We start from the raw sequence: 18,411 nt of genomic DNA on the forward strand, positions 1-18,411 counted from the left end.
AAATGATATGTTAGATTAAGTCTGATGCACTTTTTATTTTACATCTGCACATTTATGGGAGTTGAGAGCACTGTGTCATCGGTCTTTGTAGTGACTTTTCTGGTGTTAGTTACTTTGGAATAAGGTCAATGCTGTCTACAGAAGATTTGACAGAAAAATATCCACCTTTTAGTAAGGAGTGTGTCACGCAAGGTTATAAAGTTGTAATATCTATCAAGGAAGTTAATGAGTAAATGGGGCCAGCCCTTGAAGAAAATGTTCAGCGATTGCCATCTTCACTGTAGATACCCTCTGGGGATTTTAATACTGCCTGGGATCCCTCTGGTGAAAAGATGGTATACGAATGAAAGATTAAGTTAGCTACTTAAGCCTTCGCTGTGCTTTTCAAAGTATATAATTTAGGTTAGCAGAGCTCCTTGCAGATATATCTTTTTGCCCATATGGATTAAGTGCCTGCTGGGAATGGATTCCCAAGCATTGACGGGAGAGGTAGCAGGTATCTATTTTTATAGATATACACCAAAATCATGAATTTGAATTGCTTTGGAATTAAAAGCATGATAGAACACAGGAAATCACCTAGATCCCTGGCAGGTGCTTTGGGTCACTTTGTTCAACGACTGGCATCAAGGGAATCTTGGACAAGAGTTTGTGCTGTGTGTTAATCCTGAAGTGTGCTTTGAGACCCAGGTACAGTGTAGAAACAGGATTTCTGCTTCAGGGTACCTGCTGAGCATGTTCAGAGCGTTTCCCTGTTTATTTACTACCTTTCCTATTTTATCAGTGGAAAGAGATGTGTGTCTGTGATGAGGAATTCAAATATGTGGATGCTACTACTGCTACGTCTTGATTTTTATTTTATTTTTTTCCCCTCATCTTGTGTTTAACATTCGACAGTCTCTGTTTATGGAAAATAGAGCTTTTTAGGAAATTGTGTTCAACGTATTTGTACAAAATCATGGAACGAGCACTAGTAACATCCATCAGAGTGTGGTCCTTGCTCCAGTGCATGCAAAAAGTAATATTTTTTTCTTAAATTCTTTTTCTTCTGGGTGGAAGGGGGGAACCAACCAACCAAAAAAAAAAAAAACAAAACACCACACCAAAAAACCACAGGGAAGTATTTGATGGAGATTTTTAAGTCAAATGTGTGAATATTCTTAGAAAGGGAAAACTATACTCAGGATTAATTAATGTGCTTAATTACCTAAGTGAAATGCATGCCTGCCTGTGTGCTTAAATACTGTCTGTATTTGTATAATGAAGCAGTGTGATATTCTGTTCAAGGATATGCCTCTAATACAGCTGTTGAATCAGGGGAAGAGGTAAGTGGAAGCCTGTTAGATGAGCTCTTTAAAACTGGGCAAAACAACAAAAATATTTTATTTATATTGTTTCATTTATATTTGAAAATGTTACTAACATATCTTTGTTGTAAAGTCACAGTAAGGAGCAATGTTTTGGCATTGGAGCAAGATAGACAGGACTTTTTGGTTGTGTTTTGTGTAGTTTTTGAGAAAATGCTTAGCAGTTTTGAATTGTTAGATTCTGACAGGTTATTATGAATTATGAGAGCATTCTGTGCTATACTTCAGTAGGGTATTGATCTGAATTATGTACTCACAGATTGAAAACTGGGTTCTGTGTATTGAATAGAGTTATTATATAAATAAAAGTAGATGGAGACGCAATAACTGTAGCTAGCATTCTATTATTAATTAATTGCTTAGGGCCAGAATGTAGCTCGCTGAATACGTGTGTATTCAGGGGCAGGGGAACAGTAGAGAGAGATGTTTTATTGTTCCAGAAATATCAGTAGTCACTGCTCAAAAAAATCCACTGTTCATCATCAAATGGAAGGTGTTAGCATAAGAGTAATCAGTAATGCAGGAGGGAACCTAATTTTGAAGTATGTGGCCTAAAATTAGGTAATTAAAAAATTAGTCTGAGTTAGGGATGTTTCTGAGCTGTATCCCTGCTGATTTTTCTGGGAAATACAGATCATCAGCAAGAGCTCTCAAAGTCAGTCTGCTACTACCAGCTCGCAAGGTAACCATGAAAATGTGCCGAGTGTTTTAGTAAGTGAATAAATTAAATAGTGATAATATAAGTTTCTAGCCCTCGTATTTGTGGAGCGAGTCATCAAAACATGACCTGCACATAGACCGTTTACTTTATAGCCAAAGTATCAGTGCCTCTGCTGCGGCCCCTTGTTTTCTACAGGCTTTGCTAATCAAAAGCTGACTAGACTTAAGGGGTTTCTGTTATTATTGGGATTCATTTTCAGCTTTACTTTGCTGCTTCTTTGAGACAAATATGAGAAGGAGTCAAAAATAATAGAGCATAAAATCAGGGCAAAGGCAGCAAGGGAGGGAAATATGCCAAAGAAAACGCTGTACAAGCATAAGCACATGCTGGCAGTAGGAGATGAGTGGACGGTGTTTCAGGTGACAGAGGGACCCCCAAGCTGCCACCACCCCTTTGAGGTTTTTAACCTGCCGGAAGGTGCACAGGGAGCCTTCTGCACCCTGGAACCAGTTGGACTCTATGGTCAGCACAAGTGGGTTCAGCTCTCGAGTTTTCTGAGCTCCGTGTTTTGTGGAACATGTTTTTATATTTGTGTCATTATTTTTTTCTCATATTTTAAAAATTGTTTTTCACAGCTCACATTTTATTTAGTTTTCTTGTTTTAAAAAGTAGATGAGAATTCATTAAAATAAGTTCTCTGTATTGACAGTACAGCATTGGGCAGATGGTTTTAAAATTTTATAGTAAGATGAATCTTACAGGCCCCGGTTAACATCTGACACCATGACCTGTTTCACAGACAAATTGCATGCCACATGCTTGAAAAGTGAAGTGAAAGAGAAACAAAATGTACCAAACCCTCTGGAGTTCTGTGTTACTAACAATCCTTCCCTATAAAAGCAGGGAAATATTTTCCACGAGAGTGAGGACTTGAACTATGCCCGTTCGCCTGCATCCTCCATGGTGCACACGTGCAAATCTGGAGACCTGCTTTTCTATATACGTTAACCTTCCTCCTTCCCTATATGTGTAGTGCTGGTGGGGCCGGAGAGGGGCAGGGAACCTCTGCCAGGCGGTTCAGCTCTGAGCCGTTCCTGCACCTGCAGCTGGGAATAAGGAGGCTCCTCAAGTGCTCCAGAGATTAGCACATGAAAAGTCTTCTCTAAAGCGAAGTATTATGCTGTTGTTTCGCAGAGGTCCAACTTGCCTGACCTTAAGTGTGTCAGCTAAAAATCACATCTTGACGTGCACGTGGAAACTCAGTTTGGGAGGTGGAGGGGAAACAAGCCAACCCTGTACAGTTACTTTGTATTTAACAGCTTTTTCTTGAAGATTCAAGATTCTGGGGGGGTTATTATTATTTTTCCTCTAATGGTGGAGATTTTGACCAAGGAAATGATGGAGATCACATATCTTTGAGAATTATTCTGAATTAGCAAGTGGTTTGGAGAAAAGGTATTGTTACCTTACTATTGATATGCTGTTTGTTGTGAGAAGAATTTTATTTTTCTCAGTACATGCCTATAAAATTCTTTTATGAAAAGCAGATCTGGAATAAATAGAAATACACAGTACCTAACCAAATCAAGCTTTGTGGTGTGGCTGGCAGAGAAATTACCAGGACTGGGAGCTTAACAAGTATGTAAAAATTGCCTCAGTGACCCAGTCTTAGTCTGTACATGGAACAGTGTTTCTTTATTATTATTATATTTGAATGAAAAAAAATGGATCTTACACCTTTCAAGAATGGACATGGACAAACCAGGACTTATGTCCCTCTGATTTGCAGCTGGATTGCATCTGGGTGGGAAGAGTGTTAATTAGAACTGCTAGTGGTGTTGCCCAGGGCTCTCGTTAGGGTGTGAGAATATGCTCCCCCTCAGCTGTCCTCACTGCACTGGGCCTGGCTCAAGTCAAAAGCAATGGGCTTGCACGTCGAGGAAGGATTTTCTTGTGTTTAAAACACAGACATGTAAGAGAGGAGAAATTTCTGGTTTAAAATAACAGAGCACCTTGGGGCATGTGTCATGAGTTGCTGTATATTCCCTCGGTTTGCTGGAAGGAATACACGTGGGAGCTCTTTGCCAACATGTAGTTTTACACGTCTCCGAGCAAACCTGGATTCGTGTGTTCAGCCTAGTGCTTGGGGATTTCGGAGAGAGTTGTGAGATTTTTCTGGGGGATTTGGATTGCATTAGATTTCTCACGTCGTATGGAGGTCTCACCAGGACACACTATAAATATGGATTAAAAATTTTCAATTGGAGAAAAAGGTGTTGAATCAACTGCCTCCCACCCTTCTCTTTTTGGAAGTGTCTTTATTGAAGGTGCTTTTCAGTGCAGTCTGTGGGCTGTTTGTGGGACTGTAACAACCCAAAATATTCCCCATGTGTGGGGAAGGGCTGGACGAGGCAGGTCTTGGACTCCTTCAGCAACATCTCCATGTAGAGGGGCACTGTTGCATGAGTTGGGAAATTACGGGTCTTGGAGGGCTTACAAAGTGGGATTTACAGACTGCAAGGGAGTGAGCAGCAGTGGCTGTGGCAGCGTAAAAACACTGTAAGCCCATGGGCTGGATGCTGTAAGAGCAAGAAACACATGGGCTTGTCCTGAGGGTGCTCCTGGCCTTCCAGAAACTCTAGTCCTCCAAGCAAGCTGCTTATGTCAAAGCGGTGCAATCATTGCTCTCAGTTATTAAAACCCAGCAAGTGCCAGCCAAACTGTACATTTTCTGTCATTTACCCAGCCAGATGTTGTTTTTTTTTTTTCTTTCCTTAACTGATGGGTTACTACCAGATTAGCTGCTATTGCTCGGCATCAAATTTAATAGCATGGTTTGTATTTTTTAATACTGCTTTTCAAGTGCTGTTACATTATCTCCCTGCTTTCTCCTCCTTTCCTTACAGAAAGCACTGCAGAGAAGTTTAAGAAATTATCTCAGAACTACCCCATTTTTTCAAAGAAAGTATGTATTTTTAGTACTGTTTAACCTTTTTTTTCCTTTTCCTATTTTTTTAAGAGACATATTGCTCTTCTTTGCCCTTCCTCAGCTGCCTGGAGAATTTAAAAAAAAAAATAGTTCAAGAGGACATTGCAGACTTGTTAAATTTGAATTTTGGCAGAAAATTTTAAACTTTTGCAATAGCACTTCAAAGTTAGAAGGAACTGGAGTTTGAAAATTGATGCAGATATAAGATGGCATATTTAATGACAGATGTATCTATAGAAACCTGTTAAGATGCAGATTATCCCCCTGGGGAGGGGAGATCAAAACTGCCAATCTATAAAATATACTTGTTAGGGGAAGGCATGGAATCTATCTCTGTGAGCACTTTGATTGCAGGGGACAGTGTAGCAGCATGTGGCATCATAACCTAAGAGCAGACAAATCAGCTTGATGACTTTCAAAGCCAAGAATACTGCTGGAGGCAAGGGTACTCCAGTCTAGAAGAAATTAAAACATATAGAGACTGTTATTAATTCCAGATCTATTTTTGTGTAGTCAAATCTGTATGCAAATCCTTAGCATCTCATTTTGGCAGATTAATCTAAAAGTGAAGAGCGGTATGTGAAGGGAATATAATGATAAAACACCACAGATGAGCAATATCGCAGGGGGAAAGATTTAAGCTCTGTACTTGATACGAGGGGCTCTTTGTGAAGAGAGGCACATAATTTTGCTTATTTTATTATTTCATTATTTTATGAGGAAGCAAACCCCTTCTTTTTTTCTTCCTCCATATCTTTCCCCCCAAATTAAGGTGTCCTTTCTGAAGGGAAATCCCTGACCCAGCGTTGTGTTTCCAATTCATCTCCTGTAGTTTAACATTCTGAAGGTAATAATCCAAATAACTATGATTTTTATTTTTCAAAACACTAATCTGACATCTTATTTTTAAACATTATGCTAGGAGTGAAAATAACTATGTGAAAGAAAATCAAATTACAAACCAGATATTAGAAAATATTGTTTTGTGTGTGTTGCTGATGGCCATTAACACTGTGAAGGCTGCACAACAGCGTGGAGACAAATAACAGATGAGGGAACAGTCCTTGCTTTCCAGTGTGTGTCCTTGCGTGTGGACCTCACAGGTACTGTGATGGGCAGCGTGTGGTACAGAGTGGTGGAAACAGTTTGGAAAGGCTACACCTCTTCTCGGCTGTCTTGTCACCTGTAAGCGTCTCTGAGCTGGGTGCTTGTGCTACTGTTCACGTGTAGGGGCCCCAGTAACTGGCTGGTGCTTGCAGAGATGCACCCAAAACCCAGTGTTACTCCTCCCTGCTACTGTGGCTGAAGACAAGACTCTTGAATAGATTTGTCCATAGTTTCTGCTGTCCATTCATCAGATTCTTGGCCTCACTGAAGTTATATGGAGTGACCAGAGGTGATACATCTATGTTAGCCAGTGGTTCAACCCAGGAGAAGCAGATCAGCAGAGAAAACTTTGGTGCCAAATTTTCTGTATCTACTCCATGTACAGTTCACATTTTTTGCTTTGGATTAGATTCCTTCTGGTTCTCTGGACCAAATGTTCTCGGTACTCAGCTGGTACGAAGCCATCTGCAAGACCAGTTATTATTTCACACCATTGTGCCCCATTAGAAACTGGAGTGCAGCTGGTGCACATCTGGAGCAGAGCTTCTGGTTTAACTTGAGTGCACACCAGTACCACCCTGCAGCCTGAAATGACATGTGAGAGGTGAGGGAGTCACTTCAAATTCACATTGTGGCTCCGAACCAAAGTGCTGCACCAGGTGCAGCTGCAGGCTGGCAAAATGAAGATTCCCCAGTATGGAGCCATGTTAAGGCTGGTTGAGGATAAAAGGAAAAGCCCAATGGCCTTAGTAGGACTGGGCCATAGCTCAGCTGGCAGGAATGAAGCAGCTCTGCCACTGCTCTGTCTGAAATGGAGGATGTCCTCACAAAAAATTAAGCACCAACAAATGTAATGACAGATAAAATTCCTTCCTCTCATTGCTGGGGGGTTCGTCTGTCATTGGCACATGCTCTCGAAACTGTAATATAAAATGTTCGTGTGTCACTGTGAGTTTCACTGGTGTGCCCTAGTGATGTCCAGACCTTCTGGTGGGGTGAAAGGTGAGGGGCAGCTTGCAGGTGTTATTTCTGGTCCCATCTTCCCGTGGGCCATGGGTGGTGACAGGGAGGACTGGGATGTGTGGCAATGCTGCAGTGACATCACATCCCCAGGAGGCTTGAGCTCACTCAAGAACGTGGTTACACTGGTAAGATTACAGACTTGAGATGCAAGATTTTTTCCACCAGTTTACTCGGTGAAATTTGCCACTAAAACCAATAGAGTACAGGATGATTGAGAATTAAACATCTACTCTGTTGAGGTAAGTAGTTGGCTTGCGGCATCTACTTGAGTCAGACTCTATTCTGGGCTTTTCTGAGGTGCTTTACACCTTGTTTTCTAAAGGTATGAATGCTAAATGGTAGTGGTATTTCTGGTCACTATGGAGGAACCTCCCAACTTAAGTCTACAACTAAACCAGGAGATGTTCTGTCTGTAATACAGACCGAATACAAAATTTCCTTCAACTATCTCGGTGACTGCAGTTGCACAGGGTTGCGCTGTGCTTTCCAGCTGGCGGTGGTGTCCCAGGTCACGCTCCTGGTGAGGCATAGCTCCTCTCGACCTCCTCCTTCTCTCTGCTGCCAGCCCACCCCCTCCTTCAAACCCTGTCACACACCACACGCTCCTTCCAACAGGGACACGGGTTTTATCTCTGTGTCTTGATGATGGCTGAATGCACAGTCATTTATAAACAGATCAGTTTTTATCTTGGTTTTAGCCCATAGAATTAGCTTTGCAAAGGAAGTGTGTGGGGGGAGGAGTGTCGTTGCTATTTTGTGTTTCTAGATGTTTGACTAATGTGATACTTATTATCTTGTAACCAGATTAAAAACTGTAGTGGAATGTAAGCATAAGTCATGGTATGCAATATAATTATGCCAGCAAATGAACACAGAACTGTTTATTTTGCTGCACGTTATCTTGGTCCTGGTTTTGCTTATATGAAAAAATGTAACCTCTATAAACTCTTTCATAGGAGGAGTCACAAATACCGCACAGTATCAAAACAGGCTCATGGTCTATGATCCTAAGCAGGTGGGTATCTGTGTTCTACGTTTTTCTCATGTGTTTTGCTTCAAACAGGTCTCTTAGCAAATACATACAATGATTTTGTAAGTCTAAAAATGCTGACCATTTAGTTAGTTGTCTTTTAAATTAACTTCTTACCGATGTGTATTTTTTTTAAGCCTGTAGGTGTTAGAAACATCTAGATTAAATGTAGAAATGTGCTTTAAATCCCCTGTATTTATCAGTATTTATTTTGCTTGTTCAATTTTTTGTAATCCAGCAGCCCAGGGCAATGTGTACTCAAAGTCAGTGTGACAAAACTGCCTCTTGTCATTGGCATTTCTGCTTTGAATTGCATATATGGGCTTTTTGTTTTCCTCATACTTTCAGAACTGTACTACCTGGCCGTGACTTATTCTGCTGACTGCAAGGGTGCCTATCATTTCATTACCCAAGCACCTAAAATATCTTTTAGGGATTATTTCATACATTATGTATGTGTTTTGATTAGGTTAGCATGTCTCAGGAACCATTTCAGAGGGTTAGGGCATGGTTATACCCTCTTGCTTGTATTAGGAATTAGAGGTCCTGAGCTTGCAATCAGAGTTGTACAGCCTGATTTACACCCACGTGGAAGAGTATTGGCTTCTCTGATTGTAGGATAGGGGCTTTGATTGCTGTATTTGGAACCAAAGTGTGCCAGGACATACTTCTGTGTGGTTCCCACTGACTTTTTAAAAGCATAGCTTATACAGTTCCTGAAGCAGAAAGGGGGCAATGACACATCTGCCTCTTTCTTTTTGAGGTGCAGTTTTATGCATTGATTATACAAATGCTGATTCTATCCTAAATCCAAGTAGTAGTTACAGGCAGCAACCTTATTTTGCTTATGAGTGGGACATATATTTAGATATTGTGTCTCTGCGTATCTTTCACTTTGATTCTTTACTTGCTGACGTGAAAGTTGCACCCCAAAATACCAGTGGCAGGGCTACTTCAGGGTGCCGTGCCGACGGCGAGAGACCCGGCCTGGCGTGGAAAGAGTTACCGAGGAAGTGTGCACGCATTCTTCAAATGAGGTCCGCTTCGTGTTTGTACACACAAGCTCTTTTTAAAAATTCTGCTGGCATATTGTTTACGGTGGGTACTGGAAACCATCACATCTGCTTGCATCTCGCCCAGAATCTCAATAACTCCATCATTCAGCCCCGGCGCTTGCTTCTGCGCGAGGCCTTTGTGGCGAGTCGATAATGCCTGCCATCTGCCAGAGAGCACACAGCTACCTGCCAACAAGCCGGCCGGGGTGACCTCTGCTTCCCCGCCACTGATTAGTATTCACACGCCGGCTTATTAGAAATGACCCCGCCAGGCCCCTCCATTTCTTTGCCTTTGCGGCGCTTTGTGGCTCACCTGGCAGGCACTGCAGCGGAGGAAGCTAAAGATATAATCAGGGGATGCAGGCAGGCTTTGCAAAGCAGATGGTGTCTATAGTCTGGCGTTAAGAGACTGGACTACTAATGCAAACATTAATGCCTAATATTCAACTATTACACACCGAAATGTATAGCTATATATTCCAGAGGTTAAAAGGCAGTCGTATTAGAGGCTCTTGAGTTATCACAGACAGCAGCACGTGTAATGCAAAGGATCTCCTCACAGATTTTAACTTCCTTCACTTAAATAAATTAATCTCGTCCATAGCCAGGTTGTTTGATTTGGTAAGCATATCACAAGCAATTATTTTCTTACATTTAAAATACTGTGCTTTTAACCCCTCTTCTTCCGTGTCCTCTTGCCCCTTCCCTGAACAGGTAGAATTCTTGAATATTGTTAACCAGGAAGAAAAATATGCAAAAGGGAGTTACTTTTTAAGTGCCCACAAGTAAAGGGTCAGCATTAAACTAAATACCTGAATCATTTGAGAAGATTCTTTAGGAAATTATTTTTCCCTGTTGCTTCACTCCCTAAGGAAAAGATCAAATAATCTTCTGCATAATGAAAGGTAGAAAGAATCTCTCTTCTCTCATAACAGAGCTAGTTGGTACAGATAATTTTAGTGCTGTATACAAAGGATACATCTAATAAGTCATGCTTAAGGAGGATTTGCTACTGAATTCTAAAAAAGAAAAAAGCCTTGAAAACTGATGAGCTAAACAAAAAAATACAGAGCAAGAAATACTAGTAAATTAATGAACTTAAACTATAAACCACATGTTGAAAGACCACTATGTCTAGTCAATGTTATAATCAACACATATGTTTAACATACGAACAACACAAGGGTATACACTCATGATTTCTGGCCAAGGGTAAGGAGATCACCAGTGACATGCTACTACTATTGTACTACTAATATAGGTACGTCTTTGAGCAGTGCTGAGGCAAATTCTTTCTTTCCCTTTCCAGAATAAGTGGTTAAGCCGCAGCCCGATGTTGCAGAGGAGAGTGTATCACTCCATGGCTGCTGTCCAAAGGAAACTCTACGTGTTGGGTGGGAACGATCTCGACTACAACAACGATCGGATCCTGGTTCGGCACATAGACTCCTACAGCATAGATGCTGACCAGTGGACGCGGTGCAGCTTCAACATGTTGACAGGTGAGTATTGTACCCCAAAAGGTGAAACTTGCTACTGTTAAAATATCAGTTCATTTCCCTTTAGATGCCTTTAGTACGTGGAACTCCATGGCTTTGCTGCAATTGCTTCCGATTTAGGGAACATCATTGGCCAACGAGACACTTTTCATTGCTGTTCTGGCATTCAGTGTTCTATGGAAAATTTGTTTTAGGACATTGTAGACTAAATTTTTAAGCAGGTGCACATAAATGTAATATACCTAAGCAATCAAAAATCATTTGTCACAGTATTACCAATACTTATTTTTGATTCTCCAAAAGCTTGCCTGCAGTGGTAGATTTAGCTCCCCATTTGAGTGTACGCGATAACATCATTTTGTAGTGTTTTCTGCTGCTGTTCTAGGGCAAAGCTTTCATAGAAATCCATTAACTGTCACTTATTTCTAAACAATATCTTCTTAATAAATTACCCAAAAGGAAGTGTCTTTGTTGGAATTCTGTCAAGTAGGGGCGAGTTGAGCAGCTCAGTTAGCTGTAGGACCTGTAAAGTTCTTCTTGACCATAATTATAAAGAACTGTTAGAGTAGCAACTTGTAAAGCCCTGCAACTCACTGTCCCTGCCACCCAGTCCACCAGATTCCACTACCACCTGGTACAATTCCCGGATACACCACCCCCTCGAATCCCTGGGAGACAAGCATATGACGCATCCTCAGAGTAGCACCAACAGCAGCTTTGCAGCAAAGGATGGATTTTTAGGACGGGACAGCATTAATGTCAGGGTTATTCTCTTCTGCAGCAGACTTGGAGTTCAGTTAGTACTGGCTGCCAAAAAGTTTCATCATAGGTTGACATAGTAGTCCTAGAACTGTGCCTACCTTACTTTTCATCTGTTTCCATTTGGTGTTGCATTGATTTCTGAGATCCACCACTCCAAACAAAAGAAAGGATGGACGAGCTTAACTAGAAGCCCAGAATAGCTGGAAACACCATGAAATGAACATCTGACAAATAAGACAGTCACCTTATGTCATCTTCCTCCTGATAGGTTTAAAAGCTGCTCTGGTAGCATCTTTGTTCTTTAAGAGATTTCCCTGGGTTTCTTAAGCTCTGGGGTCTGGAGAAGCGTTGCTTGGTTTCAGAGTCAGATCATTGGATTATGTCATGGATGCTGGGGAGAGAGGCACGGATTAAAAAGGGGGAGTTATACATTGTCAATCCGAACTAGTTTTTCACATTGCTTTTGCTCTTAATTATTGTATTATCTGGAGGATATTACATCCTTAGAGAAGGCCATGATCTGATTTGCAACTGCAAGAGCAGTGACACTGCAGACACCCTTGTTCTGGAGCTGCCCCTATATCACTGCATGCTGTGAGATAGTAGCCTCTCCTCAGATACCACCTGGTGCGTTGTTTGCACAACCTGCACCTTGAGAAGCCACCTAAGCTGTTCTTTGTGTCTCTGCAACTGATGGTAAATGTGCCTGTTGCACTGTGTAGTGCGGATTGTTTTAAAGCTGTATTTATATTTCAAAACTTCCAAACTCATTCAGGAGACCATTGCTATAAGAATGAGCTTCTACAGCAGCTTCTGCAATTTTTGCCATCCTTGTATCTGGAGGAACAGGGGAGTGAACAGGTGTGAGCAGAATGTGAGGGTCCTTCAGCTCTCTTGGTCTATGTGTCTGTTGGATGTTGACATGTGATAGTAGCTGAGGGGCAGGTGGGGAGCCTATTACCTATGAAATACACATGTAAAAAACCTGTGCCGTTGAGGAGAGAGCAGATGGTTCCCTGCACAGCCTCAGTTTATTGCTCATCTGGGATATCTCTCTGAACAGCAGCGTATGGGGCTCCCGCACAGAGCAGAGAACAGCCCTTGTTCACTGTTGCACATTGTGAATTTGGAAACAGTCAAGCTACGGCCAGGGGCATTTGCATCGTACTACAGAACTCCAACATTCAGCGTTGCTGTGGTTTAACCTGAACTAGCAATATAACCACAAAAGCCGCTCACTCACTGCCCCCACTACCCCCAAATAGGGGAGAGAATCAAAAGGGAAGGGAAGAGACTTGGATTGAGAGAAACACAGTTTAATACAGTAACAAAATAGCACTAATACGCTACTACTAATAATATATTTAAATGGAAATAGAATACAAAATAAGAGATGCTCAATGCGATTCCTCACAAACTCCTTCTGCACTGAGCAGCCAGTCCCAGGCAGCAGCACCTGGTCCTGAAGAGCTGATCCTGGAAAGAGAAGAGAGAAAAAGGCAGAAAGGCCCAGAGGCCTCTGCAAATTGGCAGGATGGCAAAAGGCTGAACTAACAAAACTCCCGAACAGAACTCCCCTGAACAGGTCTCTGTCCCAGCCCCGAAAAATAAAAAAAGAACTAACCAGAAGATCACGTCTCTCCTTAAATATGAAGCATGACGCTAATGGGATGGAATACTCTTATTGATCAGTCTGGATGTCAGTCAAGCTCTGCCCCATCTGTGCCCCCTTCCTCGATGCCTCACACCTGTGGGCAGAGCACTCAGAATGTCCTTGGCTCTCAGACCAGAGCAATTAAAAACATTAACTCTGTCCCCGAGTGTTATTTTCTTGTTCTCAAACTAAGTCCAAATAATGACCGTGCTAGCTATGAAAAAGAAAGATTTCTAACTGCATGAAGGAATTCAACTTGTTTTCAGTCAAACCAGCAGAGGTGTTAAAAGGGTTAATTAAACTCTGAAAGTGGTTTCTATTTCCTTTTTTGCTTTAGGTCAAAATGAGTCTGGAGTCGCCGTCCACAATGGTAGAATATATTTAGTTGGCGGCTATTCGATTTGGACAAATGAGCCTTTGGCATGTATCCAGGTGAGTGATTTAGGTTTCTTTTAATTTTTTTTCCCAATAATTTTGCAAGGATACATTTTGCACAGAGGTTATTCAGAAAGGAAAAGGCATGTGAAGTGGAGAGATTAAGGATGTTTCTTATGCAGCCACTGAACCTGCATAAACATGGAGAGGAAATGTAATGGGTATTAAAAATATTTCCAGATGAGCCATTAGATGTAATTTTTCTTCAGATATGCTAGTAAAACAGAGTCAAGGAGTCTCTCCTTTGGCAAGGTTTGGGTAAAATCGTGAGTATATATTTTCAGGTTACACAATCAAGTTCAAAAGTAAAAGGGTTGCAGAAATGGATGATGGAGCATGGGCTAAAAATTTTTCAGCCCATCTCATGTTTTTTTTTTTTCTCTCCATGTTGTCTTTCTGAAGAGCAGCCAGAGTTAACGAGTTGTTCTTTGACAAAGTTCAGTCAGCCTGCAGCCTGCCCTAGCGCTTACTGCTTCAAAGCTTGAATGGGAGTTTTTTGATCCCTGCTGTAGGCAATAGGTTGTCTGACAAACTCTCCTGCTCTCCCATCTTGTTGAAGAGCAGCTTGCCTGCAGATCCATGGCTTTCAGATATTCCTGTACAGAAATTAGGAATTCTTCTCTTTCTGCGTTTTTTGTGCATCACAGCCTTCGCTTTGTGACTAGCTGGGCACTTAGAGACAGAAACTCTTGTTTACGTCTCAGTTTCTGCACTATTGCTGATAAATAGCATTTTCATTAGCTTCCAACTAAGGATTTTGGGATTTAACCTCCAAACTGTCCCACAAGGCTACAAGTTAGGCTTCACATAGGAATGGAATGGATTACATGTCGAGCTGCTGGTCCTAGAATGAACACTTATTAGCACGAGTTTGTAAAGAATAGGTCATGCAAGATAAGGAGTTAAAACCATGTTCTGGTCATAATATAATTTTGTTTTACTAATAGTTGAATACTATACCTAACAATTGTTATTGGAAAAATTCATTCAAACTGGCTTTACCAGCTGACACGCAGATGGAGTAACGGTGCAACATCAAGGCGGTGGCTGTACTCCACCAACATGGTCATTTATAATTATAATCAGCAGTATTGCAGTATTTGCAGTATTGCGCCTGGGTTTAGATACTGCTTAGTGACAAGTGAAAATGATCCTGGGATCTTGCTTTCTTAAATGGACATTTGTCCACATCCCCAAACTGATTGTGAACTGGCAGCCTGCCCAAGACAGTCCCTGCATTAAAGAGACAAGAAGTACGAGTGCTTTGGCAGAGCTGCGTGTGCTGCCCCTTCTCAGTTGTTGGCAGCGTGCCTGGATTTAACCAGTAAAACTAGCCCTTTTATCTTCAAATTCAGTAAATTTGAGGCTGCCCTCTCCTTTGGAATAAAAAAAAAAAAAATCCACTTTTTCCATATATCTTCATTTTCTTTAAGTCATTCATTTATTTGGCCTTTCCAACTTTGATAGAGCTCCCTTGCTCCCTATATATCAAGCTGACAAGTGATTCATACTTTGTGCAGAGTAACCTGCTTGCGTGGTTGCACATTCAGCTGCCAGGAAGCAGCATCCAATGTCACCGTCTGCTACCAGGTGCCTGTGCTGGGGTAAGATTTGGGTGACGAGGACAGCAATAAATCACCAGATCCATAAATACAATCTAAAAGTGATCTGAAATTACCTTTCTGCTGGGGTTCATAGTACATATATGTGGTGTGCGCCAGCAAATTTGTTTCAGCTTTCTTCTGTGATCCCTGAAATATTTTATATGCCTTGACCTGCAGGTGCTGGATGTTAGCAAGGAAGGGAAGGAAGAAGTGTTCTATGGGCCTACGCTCCCCTTCGCTTCCAATGGCATCGCAGCGTGCTTCCTTCCAGCTCCTTATTTCACGTGCCCCAACCTTCAGACTCTGCAAGTGCCTCACCACAGGATCAGCACAATGTGAGACAAGGAACATGCACTTCGTAAAATCAGAAGCAGAAGGTGAAGAAAAAAATCAAACCCTGTTATAGGAGGGTTTATTTGGATCAGTGAAAAGAATCAATCCACACAGGCTGCTGCTTTATCTTCACACATTTGTCTTAAAGTCAGATCACAATAGGCAGGAAGGAAGCTACAAAAACTGTCTGTGGTTTCTCTCCTCTGCCTCAGATGTGGAAACATATATGAGAACATTTGACGTTTCTGCTGGTGACTACTTGCTACCTGTCTCTACTTCGTTTCCTTATGCAACTTTGTCAGGCATCGTGACTGCTCTCAGCTCCTCCTGGGCTGCTCGTCTTTGGGGTCTGCGCGTTCAGTTGTTCAGCAACGGCACTTTTGAAGCAGATAGAAACCTGTGTTTGTGTTGACAAAGATGATATAATACTATGATAATTATGCAACTCTCTCAATACCTTTAGCAAAAAGAATAACAAATGTGTTGACTTCCCATCCAAACTCTCATCGTTTACAGTTTCTCATTTAATAATACTTAATTTGAAATTTAAATACTGCAAAGCAGATTAAAACAAAAATAAAAAACAAACAAGCCCTGTAGTATAAGAGGAACAGATAAAAATTGTCTTAGCTGAAAGACAACAAAGCCTCATGGTTAAGCTCAAGTCTGAACTGAATGTGTTTGTCTGAGAATCTACGGATCATTTGGGGTGTCATTTACCAAGGTCTACTATCAAATAAATGTTACCTTCTGTCATATGATCAATGCCTCCTGACAGCTGCAGTCTTTTAATGGTGGAGAACAGCCTCTTTGCTGTATAATTAAAATGCGCAATTTACTTAATATTTTTAATATCCAGTTTGTGAGGGGTCACCACATTTACAATTATCAACGAACAGTCTCATTTTGTCCAACATATGGTCCCACAAATCACTGGTCTCCAGAGGCTAAACAGGTGTAGAACAATGTCAATATTTATTTATTTATTCTTGCAGTTGATATAGTGTCTCTCCATTCCATACTCCAGGCATATGCCAGTTCACAATAAATACTCTAACCTGTTATATTTTGGCTTTGCTTGGCTACTGCAGCCCCTGTCTCTGATTTCTGTCTTTTATTTACATATCTAACGACAACTTCGATGTTTGTAAATAGTAACCAAGCATGTAATTAAATCTTTCTCTATTTATGATTTTACGGGTACTCTGCACTTCTCTGCTTTACCTACTGATCTGTTCCCTGCCGCCGTGCTATCTGAGCAGACCTATGAAATTCCTGCTGCCACTCACGCAAATGCCATGTGCAGGTTATGCCACGGCAATTGCCTGCGCTTGCTGGACAGGAACCGGTTTGCCTTTATCCAGTGGGCAGCGATTCCAAATCAAATGCATCATTTAACTTCATTTAACTTATAAGGGGTCTGGTTAGTGATACAGGGGGCTGAACTTTATCACCATTTCCGTCTCCAGCTGGGCGGCGAACTTGTGGAACATCACCTTTCCATTTCCAGTAATTTTCAGTACAGAAAGGTACGGTGGTTGTGTTTTTCTGGGGTTTTTTTGTTGTTGGTGGCGGTGGTGGTGGGATTTTTTTGTGTGCGCGTGTTTGGTTTTTTTTCCCCTGAGCTTTCTCCCTCTTGTTGCACAGAGCAGAGCTGCAGCTGCAGTCTTTGCCTGGCACACTAACTCGAGTTCTACCAACGTGTCCCTCTGCACACCAAGCATGCCTAAACCCAGGCAGTACTTTTCTCTTAACTGCACAGGATCTGTATAGGCTCTGCCTCAGGAATTTTTGGTTTGATTCCTTTGATTTCCTGTAAATCAGCATCTGAGTGCCAGCTCTCCAAACAGGCCATTTACACTTTAAAAATCTGATTGTTGCCCTGCATGGGCTGCAGGGGCCAACCCTGGTAAGTATTTAAAGTTCTACTTATGCGTGACTTGCAGGGACATAAACATATTACGTGTCTCATTTTCAAGGGAAGGGTGGGTGAAATAATCAAAATGTGTCTGTAGAGCTCCTTGGGGCGTTGAGCCTCATCCCAGAGGTGCCACACCAGGTGAGGGATCAGCTTTCGCTCCAGTTGCAGAACTGACATGCGCTTCCCATTTTGCAGGTGGTGAGGGAATTAATTTCTCGGCCTTTGTAAAGCCCAGTGCACTTCCAGACAATAATGCAAAGTATGTTTTGTATGTCTCGGCTTAATTTTGAGGCTTTTATTCCTAGGCATCATAGGTTACCGCAGCTGCAGCTATGAAATAATTTCGGAACTGCTCCTTCTGGAGAGCGAGGGATGACGATGGAGCTGGGCGGCTGTTGAGCGGCGGCAGCAAGCTGTAGCGGCGCAGGTTTGAGAAGCGGAAAGGGGCAGATTCCCTGTGCAAAGCAGCTTGTGCCTCTCGATTCAAGGACTGAAAGGCAGGAGTGTATGGCAAGAAAGTTATCTATCATGTTTGTTCTGCCCTTTTGACACTTTTACCGTTCCGGTTGTTATCACCAATTGTCTGTACTGGTGAATAGCTGTTTTAAACAGCTGTGCAATGGCGTTAAATTTGTTAAGGGTACCACAGCCACAGAGCCCCAGGACAACACATATGCTCCTGTTAGTGTCAGGATTCTGCTCTGGCTCTTAACCAGCAGGCTCCACTGATTGCAGAGCAGTCTTTCACGGCAGCCTCGTAGGCCGTAAGTTTTTGTGCCACACTTTCCTATCCGGGGCTTTTTGCTTTTGTTGCAGGACATACAGGACAGATGGGGTTGCTTCACTGCACTTGAAGACAGAAAAAGCCACAGAGCCCTTGCCAGGGGAGCAAAAACTGCTTATTTTTTGCCAGGTAAGAAAAGAGAACAGTGTCAATGCGAGAGCGGGCAGAGAGCTCAAACGTGCCAGCA

At 41.9% G+C, this 18,411-nt stretch overlaps 1 protein-coding gene across 6 annotated transcripts in view; it reads left to right on the plus strand.

Moving 5' to 3' along the window:
* KLHL32 (kelch like family member 32) overlaps positions 1-16,654 on the plus strand; it is a 118,774-nt gene extending 102,120 nt beyond the window's left edge. For all 6 annotated transcript variants that reach the window (XM_065631084.1, XM_065631088.1, XM_065631085.1 and 3 more), the window contains 4 exons: positions 8,104-8,162; positions 10,542-10,734; positions 13,485-13,579; positions 15,364-16,654. In XM_065631084.1, the coding sequence (XP_065487156.1) occupies positions 8,104-8,162; positions 10,542-10,734; positions 13,485-13,579; positions 15,364-15,525 (509 nt within the window). In that variant the 3' untranslated portion in view covers positions 15,526-16,654. The remainder of the gene's footprint in view (positions 1-8,103; positions 8,163-10,541; positions 10,735-13,484; positions 13,580-15,363) is intronic.
* The last annotated feature ends 1,757 nt before the right edge of the window (positions 16,655-18,411 follow it).

This window comes from Caloenas nicobarica, chromosome 3 (genome assembly GCF_036013445.1).
Source record: "Caloenas nicobarica isolate bCalNic1 chromosome 3, bCalNic1.hap1, whole genome shotgun sequence".
Classification (NCBI taxonomy): Eukaryota; Metazoa; Chordata; class Aves; order Columbiformes; family Columbidae; genus Caloenas; species Caloenas nicobarica.